Genomic DNA, 16,566 nt, shown 5'->3' on the forward strand with positions numbered 1-16,566 from the left:
GAATTTTATTACTATCTTTTATGCAAGTTCACGTAATCTTTTGGCGCATAGTTTTTTACCAAATTAAAAACCCTTTTGGGGATATTGACAATAAAAGGACAATTTTTTTTTGGGTCTATATTGATATGCATACTTTTCTTGATTACAATTTTCCAATTATTCTTTTATACTTAAATCTTCTTTTGCCCTTAATTTTATAAACAACAAGTTTTTAAAACAATTTTTTAAAAATATCTCGACAATACAAAAAGTTATAATAAAATACCTTATTTTTCAACAATAAAAAGTTAATATGTTAGTTTTTGACAAACAAAAAAACCCCATTTTAGAAAGAGGTTTCAGTGTGAGTACAGTACGTAAAACCTTTTACGTTAGATGGAGTCTTCTCTAGGTTTACACATCAGGAAATTTTGAACGTAATCTCTATATAAATTTGACCCAAAAAATAATAAATAAATATAGACTCAGTTTTCTAATCGTGCTAATTACCTAATTATTGTGCTCTGCTTTCTTTTTATTTCAGTTTGAGATTAATACAAATGTACATATTTTATGCAGCTCAGTTCGTAGATATTGCATTTTATGCCTATTTCGTATATTCTAACCTTTAATTTATTTATTTTCAAAAGTAATTCATTTCGTTTAATCTTATTGATTGACCTTACTTTTCGACACCTAATTCTCCTTGACCATAGATTTAAGTGGTTTATATCTATGATTAAATTTAGTTATTACTCTAATCATTGAATTTTATTATCACCAACAACAACAAAAAAACTACAAATATTACATTGCTTTTAGATTCATATATACTCCGAATTACATTTTAAATCCAAAAAATGAATCATCTTATAGTTTTTGTATTAGCTATTACTATGTGTTTTGGTTTGAATGAAGGTATTGTGTGTAGTAATTCTAATAGTCAGCTTGAACGATGTGGAGGCTCTGGCTGCGCCCTAAACACTTTAAAACTACGAAACGAACTCGGTCGTGGTAGCATTCTCAAAGTCGATTGCACATCCAACCAAAACAAAAAAATGGGTCCACGTGATGTGAAATTCAATGAGTCATTCGCTTTTGAATTTGAAGAGGTTCATGCCAAAAGAATAGTATGGGCTTGTCACTTGAAGCAAGGTCCAAAAATGGAGTATCATCAGAGCATATGGAGAGCATACAGAGGTGCTGCTAGAAAACGATGTGGTCAAACACGCACATGGATTGCTAGAACTGATGGTATTTACTTGAACAAAAATTTTGTACCGCAAGGACATCGGTTTGCATGGGTTAAAAAATGAGTGTTTTCATCTCTTAAAAATGAGTGTTTTTCATTTAAAAAACTAACTAGGATCGGACCCGCGCTACAGCGCGGGGAAATATTTATGGATATATACGATTCATAACAGATTGAAATATGTTACATTTTTATTTTGCTATATCACGGTTGATTATTGGAAACTATATATTTGTGTAAAGAGTTAGGATAAAATAGTATTAAATAATAAAAAAATATAATAAATAATAATATAATGAGTTTTGATATAACAAAAAGAAATAAACTGAAAACAATAGCACTACGAAGAATATTTGTGGATACTACGATCCATAACAGATTGTATATACTATTCATTTTCATTTTCATTTCCAATATTATTGTAAGAAGTTTGAATAAAATAAAAGATAAAAAAAAAACAATCTGAGTAAATGGTATTATGATGAGTTAGGATTAGAAGAAGAAATTAAACATATTTAATATTAAAAATTTTAAGAGTACAATTGAGAGTAAAATAATTACGTAAGGACATCATACAATATAAATGAGAATGAAAATTACCAAAATTTCATTTAGAAAAACCATAATACCGACTAAAAAGAAACTTGTGTGACACATGCAAGTATTATTTCCCTTAAGTAAGAAAATACATAGTATTTGGCTCAATAAAATATATAAATAGTATAGTTAACTATAGTTGTCTCCAAGATAATATTTTTCACATTTAAAAATTCTAATTACTTAGTTCTTTTTTTCTATGTGTGGCCATTCCCCTTAGTTCTCATCATCCAGAATTCCTTTGCTCCATTGCTTCTTGCTTGGAAGAAAATGTAGTTGCATCAACAATAAAATTTTCTTGAACCTGTTGTAAATAAATAAGAGCATAGATTGTATAAGAAACTTAACAATTTGACCATTATAAGAATAAAATTTTGTATAGTTGCAATTTCTCAAATGAGTCCCAATCCTGTAAAATAAGAACAATTTACCTTTTAAACATGGTTAGGATAATTTAATCTTTAAACATCTCAATATAATATATTTTTTTAAACATATGAATATGATATATAACATCTGAATATGCTAATGAAGGTAGTGATGGAATTAGTTTAGAAAATCTGTGATAATAAGATAATTTGGAAATTAAGATTGTATATATAAAGAATATGATTCCAAAAAGAATATGATTCCAATTGTGCTTTTGGGATTGACGCAATTGCAAACTAAATAATGGAATATATTTATGATATTATGAGATTTGTATCATTTCTATTAATTATTAATTATGCTAATTAAAGAATATATTTAAAAAGTTTGAAAGAATTGTAGTTAGTATAAATTCGAATGTGCTATTATATTCACTCAAAAGATTATATTAATTGTAATAGTTTCCAAAATCTAGGACAGTAGGAACTATCAATATTTGCTAAATCAATATCCGATGTTTCTGAAATATTTTTGTTAAGTCTGTTCTAGCAGTTAATGATGATTTGATTTAATTTTTATTGTTAACATTTTAGTAAATGTTAATTTTATACGATTAATCTATAATAAGTACTTAATTTTATAAGTTACCAAAACTTTAGGACAAAACAATATCTTTGAAATTAATATGTCATATTTATAGAATATTTTGTTAAGATTTTTTACGGCAATTAATGATAATTTTATTTATATTTTTATCAGTTGTGATGGTGAATATATAGTTTGTTTTTAACCCATTCTGTATAATTTAGCATAGTTTGGTGGTGAGAGGCTGAGTTCGATGTACGACTTGGTCTTGGGTTCGAACCCACTCAATTTTTTTTAGTTAAGAGTAAATTACTAAATTATCCTTATCTTCTTCCTTAAGATTGGATTTTTGCAGATTCCATTTCTGCAAAATCACGCTAGCACTTGATTTTTTTCATGATTTTATGAGTTTTGCACAAAACTGTATGTTAGATCCATCAATTAATTATTAAAAACAAAAACCATTTTATTTATCTCATTTTTTTATCGAACATGGCATAATTCCGGTGAATCCCCACCGGCAAGCGCCTTCTCCAACGTTGTTATTTGTCCAGCAAAGGATCATGAGGGAAACAAATTGAATTCTCCAATACACATATGAGATTCTAAAATTATGTTCATCGGGGGAAAAAATTGGAAAAAAACAAAAAAAGCTCACTTGTTAAAAATGTGAAACCCATTTATGATTCTATTGTCGTAATTGGCTATAACTACAAAATACAAACTATCCGATTGATAACTTTCGGGTAATTTAAAAAATTAAACCCGACTAAGACATGATTAAGTACTAATCTACCCTTAATGACAATATTTTCTAGTCTAAATCCGATGGCAATTTTGGTAGTGGGAGAAGTTGTACTTCTCTTTTACTATAATAGAGATTATCTAAGTTATTTTTTTTTATATAGTTATTTTGTCTTTTTTGTGTGTACTATATTATCATTCTAATTTTGAGTTTTAGGAATAAACCACAATAAAATTAAATAATAGGATTTTGTATGATATACATATATATATATATATATATTGTATCAATCTTTTGAATCATATCATATTATTGTCTTTATATACTAATTACTAGGATTTGAGCCGCAGTATAGTCGTTGTATATCGCAAAACAATTTTTGTTTAATATAATTTTAACTAAATTAGTTTGATTCAATATATTTTTTATTGATGTTATTAAAATACAGTAAAAAAATAAGAATTTAACTCGTATTAAAGTATCAAATTAATGATATTTTAATTTTTAGTAATATTGATTCAAATCCTTCCCATCATATAATCTGTCATGCAATATATAAATCGTCAGTGTTATTTATATATTTTTAATATATTTAAATATTTAAAAAGGACACGGTGTTTGAGCAAAATAAACTCTCTCTTCATGCGGCAATTGAAATGGCGATTCTGTATGCTTAAATAATGGGCCTAGAACAAAATGGGCCTTACGATGAGAACAAAATGGGCCTTAAGTCTAAAGTGTTCTCGAGATTCTTTCATACTTCCCGTTCCGGGAAAGAAACGGCGGTTCTCTTGGTCGTCGACGGCGCATGGAGTGTGCCGCGCGTGGCTTTACGACGCGGTGCGTTGGTCCACCGACGCGGAGGTGTGGCCAGTGTGGTGCTGTAGCGTATTGCTCCGTCTCTCATCAGGTTTTTTAACTTCTGCTTACTCTCTCTATAAGCCTTGTTCTTCTTCATCGACCTAATCGGTTCTGGAGAAACAAAGAAGTGGTGATTTGATCGATCTCTTGTAAGCTAGTTAGATAGGTTTTGTAGTTAAGGGTTTAATAAATTCATGAAACTTTTACATTAAAGTTCAATCCTTTGATCAATAGGGTCCATTGTTAAGTTCTGTGGATCTTTGATTTGTATGTAGACTTCACATTGGAGCTATCACAAGGAAGAATGTGAAAGATTAGAAGAGCAAATGCGTCGTGTTGATCTGTTAAATGATTTCCCATTTACATTTACAGAAGAAGCTACGGTTCAGGTTTATGATAACTTATGGAATCTAATGCCTTTTTGGTCCATGAACATTTTAGCTCAAAGTTTTTGTTTTTTTCTACGTTTATCCGTTCTTAGGTTAGTCGAAAACAAGAGAGTAGGTGCTCGTTTCTCAGCAAAAGGGATTTACGTCATGTTGGAATGTGGATGTATGAGTGTAACTGTGGAGCCTCTGCTTCTTTTTCGTCTTATCATAGGTTTTGATTGCTTATCTTTTCTCATTATGTTTTTGGTCACAAACCATTTGTAAATGGAGCTGATTACTATCTTGTTCTTACAGTTTTAAAAATGAAGGTTGGCATCTGCCGAGCTCTTCGTGTCCATGTCGTGGTATGCTTCATTTTAACTTCTATATTTATGGTTTTACTGAAGTATCTGTTGTTTTAAATAGAATTCTGATTTGAGATCGCACAGGCCCTTTATATCCAGTTACAAAGGAGCTTTGTAGTTGGACGGATTATTTCGAGTGGAGAAAGATACCTTTAGATTCTCCTGTAGCTCTACTTCTCCACTGGGTAACGTTTCTTGTGATGATTGATTGTGATTGCTAGTATCACTATAATGCTTGAGGTTTTTAATTTGTGGTGAGTCATAGAGCTTTGCTTTTATTTCAGCCACTTACGATATATCATGCAATTCAAGCCATTGGGATGGGAAATTTGACTCCCCAAATAAGTGATGAACTTCGTATACATTATCTTGGTATGTTTCACTCTGTAACTCTTCTGCCTTTTTTGGAACCGTATTCTCTTTGAGGTTGCTGTCTTGTGTCTCTTTGTTGCAGTTTTTTTGCTAATCACCTCCATTTCCTTAATTTTAGTGTAGTTAGTACCTTATTCTTGCATATGGAAATCATATAAATATTTCAAAAGATGCACCATAGCAAATATGATATAAATTCTGATTCATGGTTTGCTGATAGTTTTGAGCTTCTGAAGGGCCTCAGAAAGAGCTTGGCCAACTTGGTGTCTTCGCTGAACTGCTAGCTCTCTTCCCTGGTTTGCGCATACGCATAGAGCTTGTTGGACCTGACGTTCCACAACAATTGTGAGTCCTACATTCCACAATATGTTTGATTTTTTTGTATACCACTCGTTATATTTTGTAGTTAGGCAAAGTAAATTACATCACGAAATATGTTTTTGCTTTTTTACCACTTTTCATTAGAGTCTTAAAGAATCGTTTTCTTTTTGCTCTGTTGGTGAACAGGGATGGAGAGATGATCTCGCTTAGCAGATACTCCCCTTGCATGGAAGAAGAATGCGAATGTAAGTATTCATGTGAAATTCCCAATCCCGGTAAAGAATCTGCCATGTCTTCAGCTGTGTCGTTACAGCTCCATAGAGGATTTTACCATGATCGTTACAGTGACATAACAAAGGTATACATTTCTACTAGTCTAGGGGAAAACAGTAATCTACAATACTGTTCTCAAATGTCATATCCATTTTATTGGACCTCGGATTGATTGACCTTCTTGTCTGGGTAGGATTCACCTCTTCCTCACATAGTGATTGCGCCAAACGCCGGTGTCGCTGCATATCCAAGTTGGTTGCCAACTATTGTACGTTTTTCAGTAGCTGATAATCTTCAATCTTCGGCAGGAACGTCATATATATATATTTGTTAATCATTCATGTGGTGCTGTGAATAATTTCAGGAACTGATAAAGGAGATAAAAGTCCCAGCTGTATTCACTGATTACTGTGAAGAAGCTTGTCATCTGGCGGCTTGTTGCATTAAAACAATCACAGGACAACCTCTATCATTACCTGTAAGTCTATTCTCCTATTCAACTTTTATTCAAATCTATGTTTTTTTTGTTGTTGTGTGGGTTCCTCCTGCATATGGTCAGGCTTATGTCTCATCAAAACTGTATAAGTAGAATAGAGAGTCGACACATATACTATATAATGAAGTTGAAGGAGACAAAAACATCACTTTTTCATTATCTTACAAATCATCTCTGGGGCCACACACATAGACACACTCATGTCCAGTTCTCCAATCAAACCTTTGTTGGAAAATGATGTTTTCTGCTTAGAAAATATGTACTTATAACTTGTGTAATTTCTCAGAACCATGTTGAGATGTATGGAATAATGATGTATCTTTGAAATGCAGATTGAGTTGAATCCATTTAGACAGCCGATGGCGGTGGAGGAGAGTCCTCTGTTTATCCCTTGCTACTCAAACTGCTTCATCTTCGCAATGTAAAACTCCTTAATTATTGATTGACTGACTCTGTGGTTCCTGTTATGGTCTGAGAGGGACCAGACCATTTTATGGACCAACATTATCTATTCAATAAATGTAGAAAAAATGTCACATCATTTTGTTTTGGTTGTTGTAGTTATTTATGTGGATAGGACCATCAAGTGCATTTACATACAATCACATTGTAGTCTTTTAATTCTTAGGTGAACATTTTTTATCCCATCCAATAGTATTTCTAGTGAAAAAAAAATTCCCAATTATTTTTTCTAGATGTCACATGTCAATTGAAAAAAAGGTAAAGTTGAAAAGCATTGGTCCTTTGTTCATTCATCATACAAACTTTACAAAGCCATTGAACATGAGTACCGAACCTGATCGAGTACCAAACCTGTAAAATCCGGTTATGGAGAATTCACAATTCAGATTTCAGATGCCAAGTCGTGTCTACGTGGAAGATGAAACCAAAGCAAAGAATCTTCAAACCAAAACTTGTTTCTAACAAAAGTCTGGCCACAGTGTTAAAAGTCTATTTCTTCCACATCCAAAACCAAGCTAATATTTTTATCTCCCCAAAGTCCAATTTCCAAAAATCCCAAAACACAGCAGAGAGAGAGAGAGAAAAAAAAAACTGAAAACACCCTAATGGATCATCTTCAACCTTGACAACAAGAAGCCCTCTTCCCCCAAAAATCTTGGAAACAAAAGTCTCAAAAATCACTTCTTTGAAGAAGCGAGATACGATCGAATGTCTCAGAACCCATCATCACATCAGACTCGTACCCTCTTCTTCCTCTTATGCCTTCTTCTAGGGTTTGGTTTCTGCGTTGACCTGGGTCAATCCCTGAAGGTTCCTTTCAGCGTTAACGATGTTCTTCCGATGCTACCTCGTCAAGTCTCGTGGCCCGTTTTGAACAGTTTCCACAACGCTGTGGATTTGTTGCCTGTTTTTATCGGGTCCGTTACTCCTAATAACGCGTCTCTTGAGTGGAAAGGTGCTTGCTTTAATGGCAACGAAGCTCGCCTCGATATCACCGGTAGTGATCGTGACGTCCCTGGACTCGGCGGTGGCGTTCTCCATCTCAAAGTTGGTTAATTTCACTTTCTTTAGGTTTTGAATCTTATTCAATTTGTTCTTGTTTTTGCTCCCAGATACTATGATTTAGCTTGTTGATATCAAAAGCTTCAATCCTCAAATTTCATAAAGTTTGTGCCTTTTTGGTAACAAAATTGGGAGGACGTTGTTTTGATGATATTTGGGAACTCTTTTGTTGCAGACATCTAAGGCACATAGCTTGACATGTATGGACCTATATGTCTTTGCAACGCCATACAGGATCACTTGGGACTACTATTTCTCTGCTAGAGATCATACTTTGAACTTCGATTCCTGGGAAGAGAAAGCTGAGTTAGAATATGTAAGTTTTCTTCTTTTATAGTTCTTAAGAGGCTGTGTGTGGTGTTTGTTTTTTGTGGTGACTTATATTTTTAAGTGTACATTCGAATGAGTAGGTGAAGGAGCATGGAGTTTCAGTGTTTCTAATGCCATCAGGGATGCTAGGGACGTTGCTTTCTTTGATTGATGTGTTGCCTCTTTTCTCCAACACTGCTTGGGGACAGAATGCTAATTTGGCTTTCTTGACGAAACATATGGGTGCTACGTTTGAGAAACGGCCTCAACCTTGGCGGTCAACGATTAATCCTGAAGATGTGCATTCTGGCGATTTCTTGGCGCTGTCAAAGATTAGAGGTAGATGGGGTGGTTTTGAGACGTTAGAGAAATGGGTGACTGGTGCTTTTGCTGGTCATACTGCTGTTTGTTTGAAGGATGATTTGGGGAATCTTTGGGTTGGTGAATCAGGACATGAGAATGAAAAGGTAAGACTATATTTGGAGAACTTTTCCTAAACATTTTGATGTTTTTGGATAGAGATGGAGATATTTACTTTCTTTTTTCTCTCAATAGGGTGAAGAAATCATTGTTGTGATTCCTTGGGATGAGTGGTGGGAACTGACTTTGAAGGATAATTCAAATCCTCAAGTTGCTTTGCTTCCTCTACATCCTGATATCCGAGCAAGGTTCAACAATACTGCTGCGTGGGAATATGCACGGAGCATGTTAGGCAAACCGTATGGATATCACAACATGATATTTAGCTGGATTGATACTCTGGCCGATAACTACCCACCTCCCCTTGATGCTCACTTGGTACTTCTTAATCTCTGATATTCTTAGAAGATCCATCATCATCATGGTAATAAACAAGTGACTTTGGACTTTCAGGTTATTTCTGTCATGTCTATGTGGACTCGTGTACAACCTGCATATGCTGCAAATATGTGGAACGAGGCACTGAATAAACGACTTGGCACTGAGGTATACATCTATACAAAAACATGTTTCTACTACTCTTCTGAATAGAGGACATACATGATAGCTAATAAGTTTTGTGTTGTACAGGATCTGGATTTGTATGGGATTCTTGAAGAAACAGCGAGGCGTGGAATGTCGTTTGATGAGTTACTGACCATCCCTGAACAGGATGAGTGGGTTTATAGCGACGGGAAATCAACTACATGCGTTGCTTTCATCCTTGCAATGTACAAAGCTGCTGGTGTTTTCGACCCTCTTGCTGATCACATTCAAGTCACTGAGTTCACCGTGAGTTTCTTTCAATATCAAGTCTTCACCTTTTTCCATTTAACATTACTCTTAGACCGAAACCATCTCTCATTTTCAGATCCGAGATGCGTACACTCTGAAGTTATATGAAAATAACCAGACTCGGCTACCGAGTTGGTGCAACACAGAGGAAGGGAAGCTTGAGTTCTGTCAGATTCTGGGTGAATACAGAATGGAGTTACCTGGTTATAACACCATTGACCCATATCCCAACATGAACGAGAATTGCCCTTCTTTACCTCCTAATTATGAGAGGCCATCTAAGTGTTAGCAAAATTAATCAACATGTATGTCTCTCTCTCTGTCTGTTTGTGTTTGTCAGCTTTTGGTTTATTATTATCAAAGTTTTACCCTTTTAGTTAGGGGGAAAGTAAACCACGTTTTAAGTACAATCTTTTTGTGAATATATGATATGAATATGATGATGCTCTTATCAAATCAAATGTTGTCTGGCCTAGTGCTCTTCTTGTCGACCTCTGTTTTGTGAGTGGCTATCAAAGAAGGCAGTAGTATTAGGCAAAAACGAATACAAGATGCTGTAGTTGCAAACTTGACCAAAATCTTTGGACACAAATCAACAAGTGGAAACAAAGTATTATAAAGGACCAACCTTACCTTTAGTTTACATACTAGTACAAATGGTATGATATGAAAGCCTGATAAATCAGATGTTTACAACTTTGACGACAGTAAAATATTGTAACAGGGTAGCAAATTTAGGTGACGCAAACCAGGAAGCTATCAACTAATAACATATGACGTCGTTACAAACGTGTAAGTCGAACATTCGTTGATGACTTTTTTCCCGACCAAACCAACTCCCACTTGAAACTAAACAAAAACAAAACTTAGTTGAACGTCTTTATTTGACTCCGCCACCTTCAGTTTCCCTCAAACCGGTTTACTAGCATCGATTAAGATAATATTAAACCAGACCGAAGTCTTTCTGTTGCACAAGAGTCTTCTTCTACTCTCTTGATGACCTCTGCCAAATGTGAACGTGACTAAGACCAATAGATGTTTCTATTGGAATCATTCACCATTTCTATTCTTATTAAAATTTATATAATCTATAAAAATATTGGCAGACACGCAAACGATTCCCAACGACCTCTCACCCGCCAACACAAAACGCAAACGCAGTAAGCTTGACCTCAATTATATATCTTCTTATATTTAAAAAAACCATCTTCAAACGGCTTTACCTGTTTTTAGCTCTCAATCTATCTCTCTCTCTTTTTCTAAATCCTCTCCTAAAATCCTAAATATTACCTCTCTTATTTGTTTCTTTTGCTTCTTTTTTTTTTTCTTTTTTGGGTGGCTACCTATAATCCGAAAACCACCATGAGGTTTTGTGTTTTCGGGTTTTTATCGCTTTTCTTGATTGTTTCTCCTGCCTCCGCTTGGTTCTTCCCCAACAACTCCACCACAATACCACCGTCTCTACGTAACACCACACGCGTTTTCTGGGACGCTTTCTCCAATTTCACCGGTTGTCACCACGGTCAAAACGTTGATGGTCTCTACCGTATCAAAAAATACTTCCAGCGTTTTGGTTACATTCCTGAAACGTTTTCAGGGAATTTCACCGATGATTTTGATGATATTCTCAAAGCAGCCGTCGAATTGTACCAGAGAAATTTCAGGCTTAAAGTTACAGGTGAGCTCGACGCACTCACCATCAAACACATCGTGATCCCGCGTTGTGGTAATCCCGACGTGGTGAACGGTACCTCGTTGATGCACAGCGGGAGAAGAAAGACCTTCGAGGTCAACTTCTCCCGCACGCATTTGCACGCGGTTAAACGCTACACGTTGTTTCCAGGCGAGCCACGGTGGCCGAAAGACCGCCGTGACTTGACCTACGCGTTCGACCCGAGAAACCCGTTGACCGAAGAGGTCAAGGGCGTTTTCGCACGCGCTTTTGGCCGTTGGTCCGACGTGACAGCTTTGAATTTCACGCGCTCTGAATCGTTCTCGACGTCGGACATCACTATCGGATTCTACACGGGAGATCACGGAGACGGAGAGCCTTTCGACGGCGTGTTAGGAACCTTAGCTCACGCTTTCTCTCCTCCGAGTGGGAAGTTCCACCTCGACGCAGACGAGAACTGGGTTGTCTCCGGAGACCTAGACAGTTTCCTTTCAGTCACGGCGGCGGTTGATCTTGAATCCGTGGCGGTTCACGAGATCGGTCATCTTCTCGGTTTAGGACATTCCTCGGTGGAGGATTCCATCATGTATCCGACGATCACAACGGGGAGACGTAAGGTTGACTTAACAAATGATGACGTGGAAGGAATCCAGTACTTATACGGTGCGAACCCTAACTTCAACGGCACGTCACCACCGTCTACAACCACTCGCCAACGAGACACAGGTTCCTTCTTCGGTGCTGCTTGGAGAATCAACGGTTCATTGAGATCGACAATTTTCAGTATCTTGTTATCAACCATCGGACTGGTCTTGTGGTTACCTTAGATTAATTATTTTTTTGTTACTTTATTTTTTTTATTAGTCTCACATCTTAATATTTTTTTCTTTTTAAGGATGGGGATATATACACATATACTCAGACATTGGTTCATTTTTACAGTTTTTCTTTTCACATATACTTCTTGTATATAAAATTGCTTTATATCCTATACCAATATGTTTGACTTTGTGTTATACAATTTCTTACATTTGTTTATTTTACAGACTTTGGTGTTTAATTCTAAATCCTGCATTACCACCAAAAAAAAATATAACAAAAAATAATATTGGAACGTTTTGTTTTGTCTAATGGAAAAATGAAAGATGATGGATGGCCACACCAAACACCACGACCTATAATTCAACAAGTCGCAACACAATATTCTCCCCCGAGTACGACAGTATAAAAGCTTCCCTATAACACATCAATTAATCATTTTGGTATCCTAGCCTGGGTTAAGAATCTATTTATTCCCATCCTCCAAGTCTAAACCATACACCGCGTACGTAAACCTTCTTGATCTCCTCTATCACCATACTTTGGTAAATTATTTTCTTTCATCTCCTAAATTTCAATTGTTTTTCAACATTTTAATTGTTTACCACTTTTTTCTTATGTTTCTTGATATAAGAAAAAAAAAAGGCTAAAAGAATAACAATTGGAAACAACTTCGATACAAAAGAAAAGGATAATGTGATGTAATTTAAAAAATCAACACATAATACATATATATATATATATATCTCCTATATAATAAAACGGAAGTACACAACTTTGGATAGACTATATAATATGAGTTATAAGATTAATATATTTGATTATTTGATAGGTTATAGGTTATATGAATTGTAAGCATTAATTAAATCTCGATTTCAAATCCTTTTAAAAAAAATATTCCAAAAAAATAAAATAAAATCTTCACAAATTATTTAATTAACTATATATAGGTAACAAAATCTCAAAAATTAATCGTTCCTCTGCGGATTAAGAGTGATTTTCGATTATACTAGCAACAAAATCTCAAAAAAATTTCAAGTCCTCATATTTAGCATATGATTTTATTGCATTATGTTTTATTCATAACAACTTTTAAAAACAATCACATAAATTATATTTTATATAAAAATTACAATATTAATCAAAGAAATTTCAACCTGTGCTCTAGCACGGGTCTTAAACTAGTATATATACTATTATTCTAAACGAACCCGTATTTTACTACATTTTTTATTTTGTTGGAGAATCATGACTTACCTCATAAGAGAAAAATATATATCGAAAAACACATTATTTTAAAAACCAATCATAGATGTGTTTTTGAGGTTCGTCAATTTTGTTTAAGTAAATCCCATCAATTTTGGCAGTCCATAGACGCAGTTCATCACGTCGTCGAACTGAGGCTCCTTTGTATGCTAACATATGCTGAAATTCCATTTTACGAGTCAGGAAAGATGGGTGCATAGTAATGTTATATGATAAGGAAGCAATTATCTTTCTTGTCCTTTTTAAGTAGCTCACTGCATTAAAAAATAATTTCAACAATCGATCGTCGATGTAAAAATTAAAGAACGCTAAGCAAAGACTGACTCATTTCCATGACATTAACTTTTTTACTAATCAATCAAATTATCAACTTCTTCCAAAAACAATCAAATGATCAATACTTCATCCTACCTATTTTGTCAGTAAAGCAATCAAATGTGATCAATAATTCATCCTACCCATTTTGTGGGTAATTCGTCCAAATATATCTCACGGATAACAACTATATTTTATCGACGCAATTCTAACTAATTGCCAACCAACACCTTCATTGGAAATTAGTCAGAATGTATCTATATGTAGGACACATGTTTAGTTAACACATTTTCGATGGTTTTTCCAGAAAACTTCATATCAGTTTCTGACAAAAAATTGGACTAGTTTTTGATAAAATATTTATAAATATCTGACCATAGTTTCGTCTCTCAGAATTTGTTAAAAATTAGTCAGAAACGCGTCAAAAAAAAAAATCAAACGACACATTTTATCAGAGTACACTATGTTTTTTTTTTTTGAATCAAAGACTAACAATTTAAAAAATTCTTGAAAAAACTTGTATACGAAAGAGAACCATATATTTTATTTACATTATCACAAAATACATAGATATTAAACGAACCATATATTATTTACATTATCTATATTCCAACACCAAAGTCAAATGATAACTTACATCATAAGAGAAAAATATATATTAATCTTATCTTCATATATGTAGTTAGTTTTGCAGAAAACATATTATACTTTATACCAATCATACATGCGTTTTGGCGGTTCACTGCTTTTCGTCTGTAAGTAGATCCCATCAATTTTGGCAATCCAGAAGCGTAGCTGATTAAAACGTCGGACATTAGCTCCTCTGTATGCTCTCCATAACATATGCTGATACTCCATTTTAGGGCCTTGTCTCAAGAGACACTTCCATATTGTTCTTTTAAATGCAGCCTCGTGAAATCGCCATTCAACGTGATCATTGAATACCACATCTACAACCTTTGTCTTGTCGTTTTTGGATGTGCAATTAACTTTGAGAATACTCCCAGGTTTGAGTTCATTTCCAATTCGTAAAAGGTTATCATTTGGTACACCCCCTTCAGTGAAACAAAAATACATCAAAATGACAAACACAAAACTAATGAATTTATTCATTTTTTTTTTTTTGAATCTAATATAATCTTGGTGTAATGTCAATATAAAGGCATCAAAGTCTGTATATACAGTTTTGTTTGTGACACTTTCATTTATCTATTATTAAGGCATTAGCTATATTTAAACAAAAAAAGTTAACCAATTAAGACTCTGGTTGGAGGATCAATTATTTTCGAGAATTAAGGTTGGTCAATAGAATTAAAGCAAATGAGTTAAAATTAAAAATCAATGCTCGCCACTAAAACAAAATAATTTGGAAATTTATCTTACCAAATAATTTGGAAATTTATCTTACAAAATAATTTGGAAATTTTCTATATTAATAATACTAGATGCACAGTCATGCGATACACATGAGGTAATATTAAACGACTTTACCTAATTTATTTCGAAACAAATTTTATTCTAAAAGTGTGTTTTAGTTTTTATATTTTATTAGAAAAAATTCTCTCTTGGTATATATAGATGTGGGTGTCGGATTCCACACATGATGGTTCTAGTGATCGATAACAAGTCGGACCCTCAAGAACAAGTTTGTAAGAGAAAATGTGTATTATTTCAAGATCCAATATCCCTTTTGTTCCCGATGTCAAAGATCTTCAATCACCGTAATCTCTTTGTTGCAGCAAAACGCCGATCAAGACTTGAAGAAGAAACTCCCTCTTTGATCCTGTAACAAAAAAAAAAAATCTAAATCCGTAATTATGAGGAAAAAAAATCTCAATTGGACAATAACCCCAAAAAAAAAATACTTATCTCGTAATTAACTCTTTCTTTTGTTCATTTATTTTGCAATAGATAAATCAACAATTCCATAAACAAAACAAAAAAAAAGCATATAGATTTTGAAAATTTTTAATAGCACTTATAATTTTTAAGGTTGTTAATGTGTTAAAGCCGGACTGGACAAAAACAACAATTTTTTAAAGTTAAAATTAAAAGAAAAACCTCTACAATCTTAACAGCCTATTATTCTTCAATTGACCCTTTGATAATTTGGTAAGGTTAGTTAAACTTTAAATATCATAGTATTGCACAATATAACTTCTATAAATTAAATCAGCTTCCTAATCTGACGAATGATTCGCAGCTGATGACTAGGCCAACTAATCATGCTGAAGCGGATGATAGCCTGATGGGGGAAACAGATAGCTCCAACCTCCACATGGATGTTTCTGAAACCGGTCAAGCTACAGAACTTGCGGGAGATCTTATGGATATTCACCATCCAGAAACTCACAAGACTCAAGTTCATTGGTCTCATAGTACGCATCAAATAGGTTCTGTTTCAGACACAGTACAAGATCGAGGCACCAAGCGTAAGGCTGACAAAGTAGAAACTAAAGATGAAGTAGCAACCTCTAGAAGGAAAATAGATGAGAGTTCTGAAGTCAAGGCTAAAGGGGAGGTGGAAACCCCGAAGCCACCACTACCAGAATGAGAATATTACATTGGAATTGTCAGGGTCTAAGGAACCCCCTAACAATTCCTTATCTGAAGGATATCAATCGTAAATATAAAATTGATATCCTGTTCCTCGTAGAGACTAAAAATAAAGATGTTTTTGTGCAGCAGCTTGGTGTAGATCTTCATTTCCCCCATCATTGTCTTGTATCTCCTGATGGATAAAGTGGAGGCTTAGCTATTTTTTGGCGGGACACGGTAAAGTGTGATTTTCTCTCCCATCCTACACTTTACTATACAAATATGT

General features: G+C 34.2%; 3 protein-coding genes across 4 annotated transcripts; all 3 read left to right on the plus strand.

Moving 5' to 3' along the window:
- LOC104788106 (zinc finger MYND domain-containing protein 15) lies at nt 4,293-7,225 on the plus strand. Of its 2 annotated transcripts, none has more exons than XM_010513791.2 (11): nt 4,293-4,437; nt 4,664-4,777; nt 4,870-4,988; nt 5,072-5,121; nt 5,206-5,306; nt 5,406-5,493; nt 5,730-5,838; nt 6,001-6,172; nt 6,281-6,355; nt 6,452-6,565; nt 6,916-7,225. In XM_010513791.2, exons 1-11 carry the CDS (start codon nt 4,336-4,338, stop codon nt 7,006-7,008), a joined length of 1,137 nt encoding a protein of 378 aa, XP_010512093.1. In that variant the 5' UTR covers nt 4,293-4,335; the 3' UTR covers nt 7,009-7,225. The 2 variants fall into 2 exon arrangements, with proteins under 2 accessions (XP_010512093.1, XP_019101664.1); XM_019246119.1 differs by lacking the exon at nt 4,293-4,437 and adding an exon at nt 4,447-4,537.
- LOC104788107 lies at nt 7,425-10,131 on the plus strand. The gene is made up of 7 exons (XM_010513792.2): nt 7,425-8,092; nt 8,283-8,423; nt 8,518-8,883; nt 8,972-9,214; nt 9,290-9,382; nt 9,467-9,667; nt 9,747-10,131. Exons 1-7 carry the CDS (start codon nt 7,754-7,756, stop codon nt 9,957-9,959), a joined length of 1,596 nt encoding a protein of 531 aa, XP_010512094.1. The 5' UTR covers nt 7,425-7,753; the 3' UTR covers nt 9,960-10,131.
- LOC104788108 (metalloendoproteinase 2-MMP) lies at nt 10,739-12,373 on the plus strand. Its single transcript, XM_010513793.1, has one exon. It carries the CDS (start codon nt 11,033-11,035, stop codon nt 12,167-12,169), a length of 1,137 nt encoding a protein of 378 aa, XP_010512095.1. The 5' UTR covers nt 10,739-11,032; the 3' UTR covers nt 12,170-12,373.

This window comes from Camelina sativa, chromosome 5, assembly GCF_000633955.1.
Source record: "Camelina sativa cultivar DH55 chromosome 5, Cs, whole genome shotgun sequence".
Classification (NCBI taxonomy): Eukaryota; Viridiplantae; Streptophyta; class Magnoliopsida; order Brassicales; family Brassicaceae; genus Camelina; species Camelina sativa.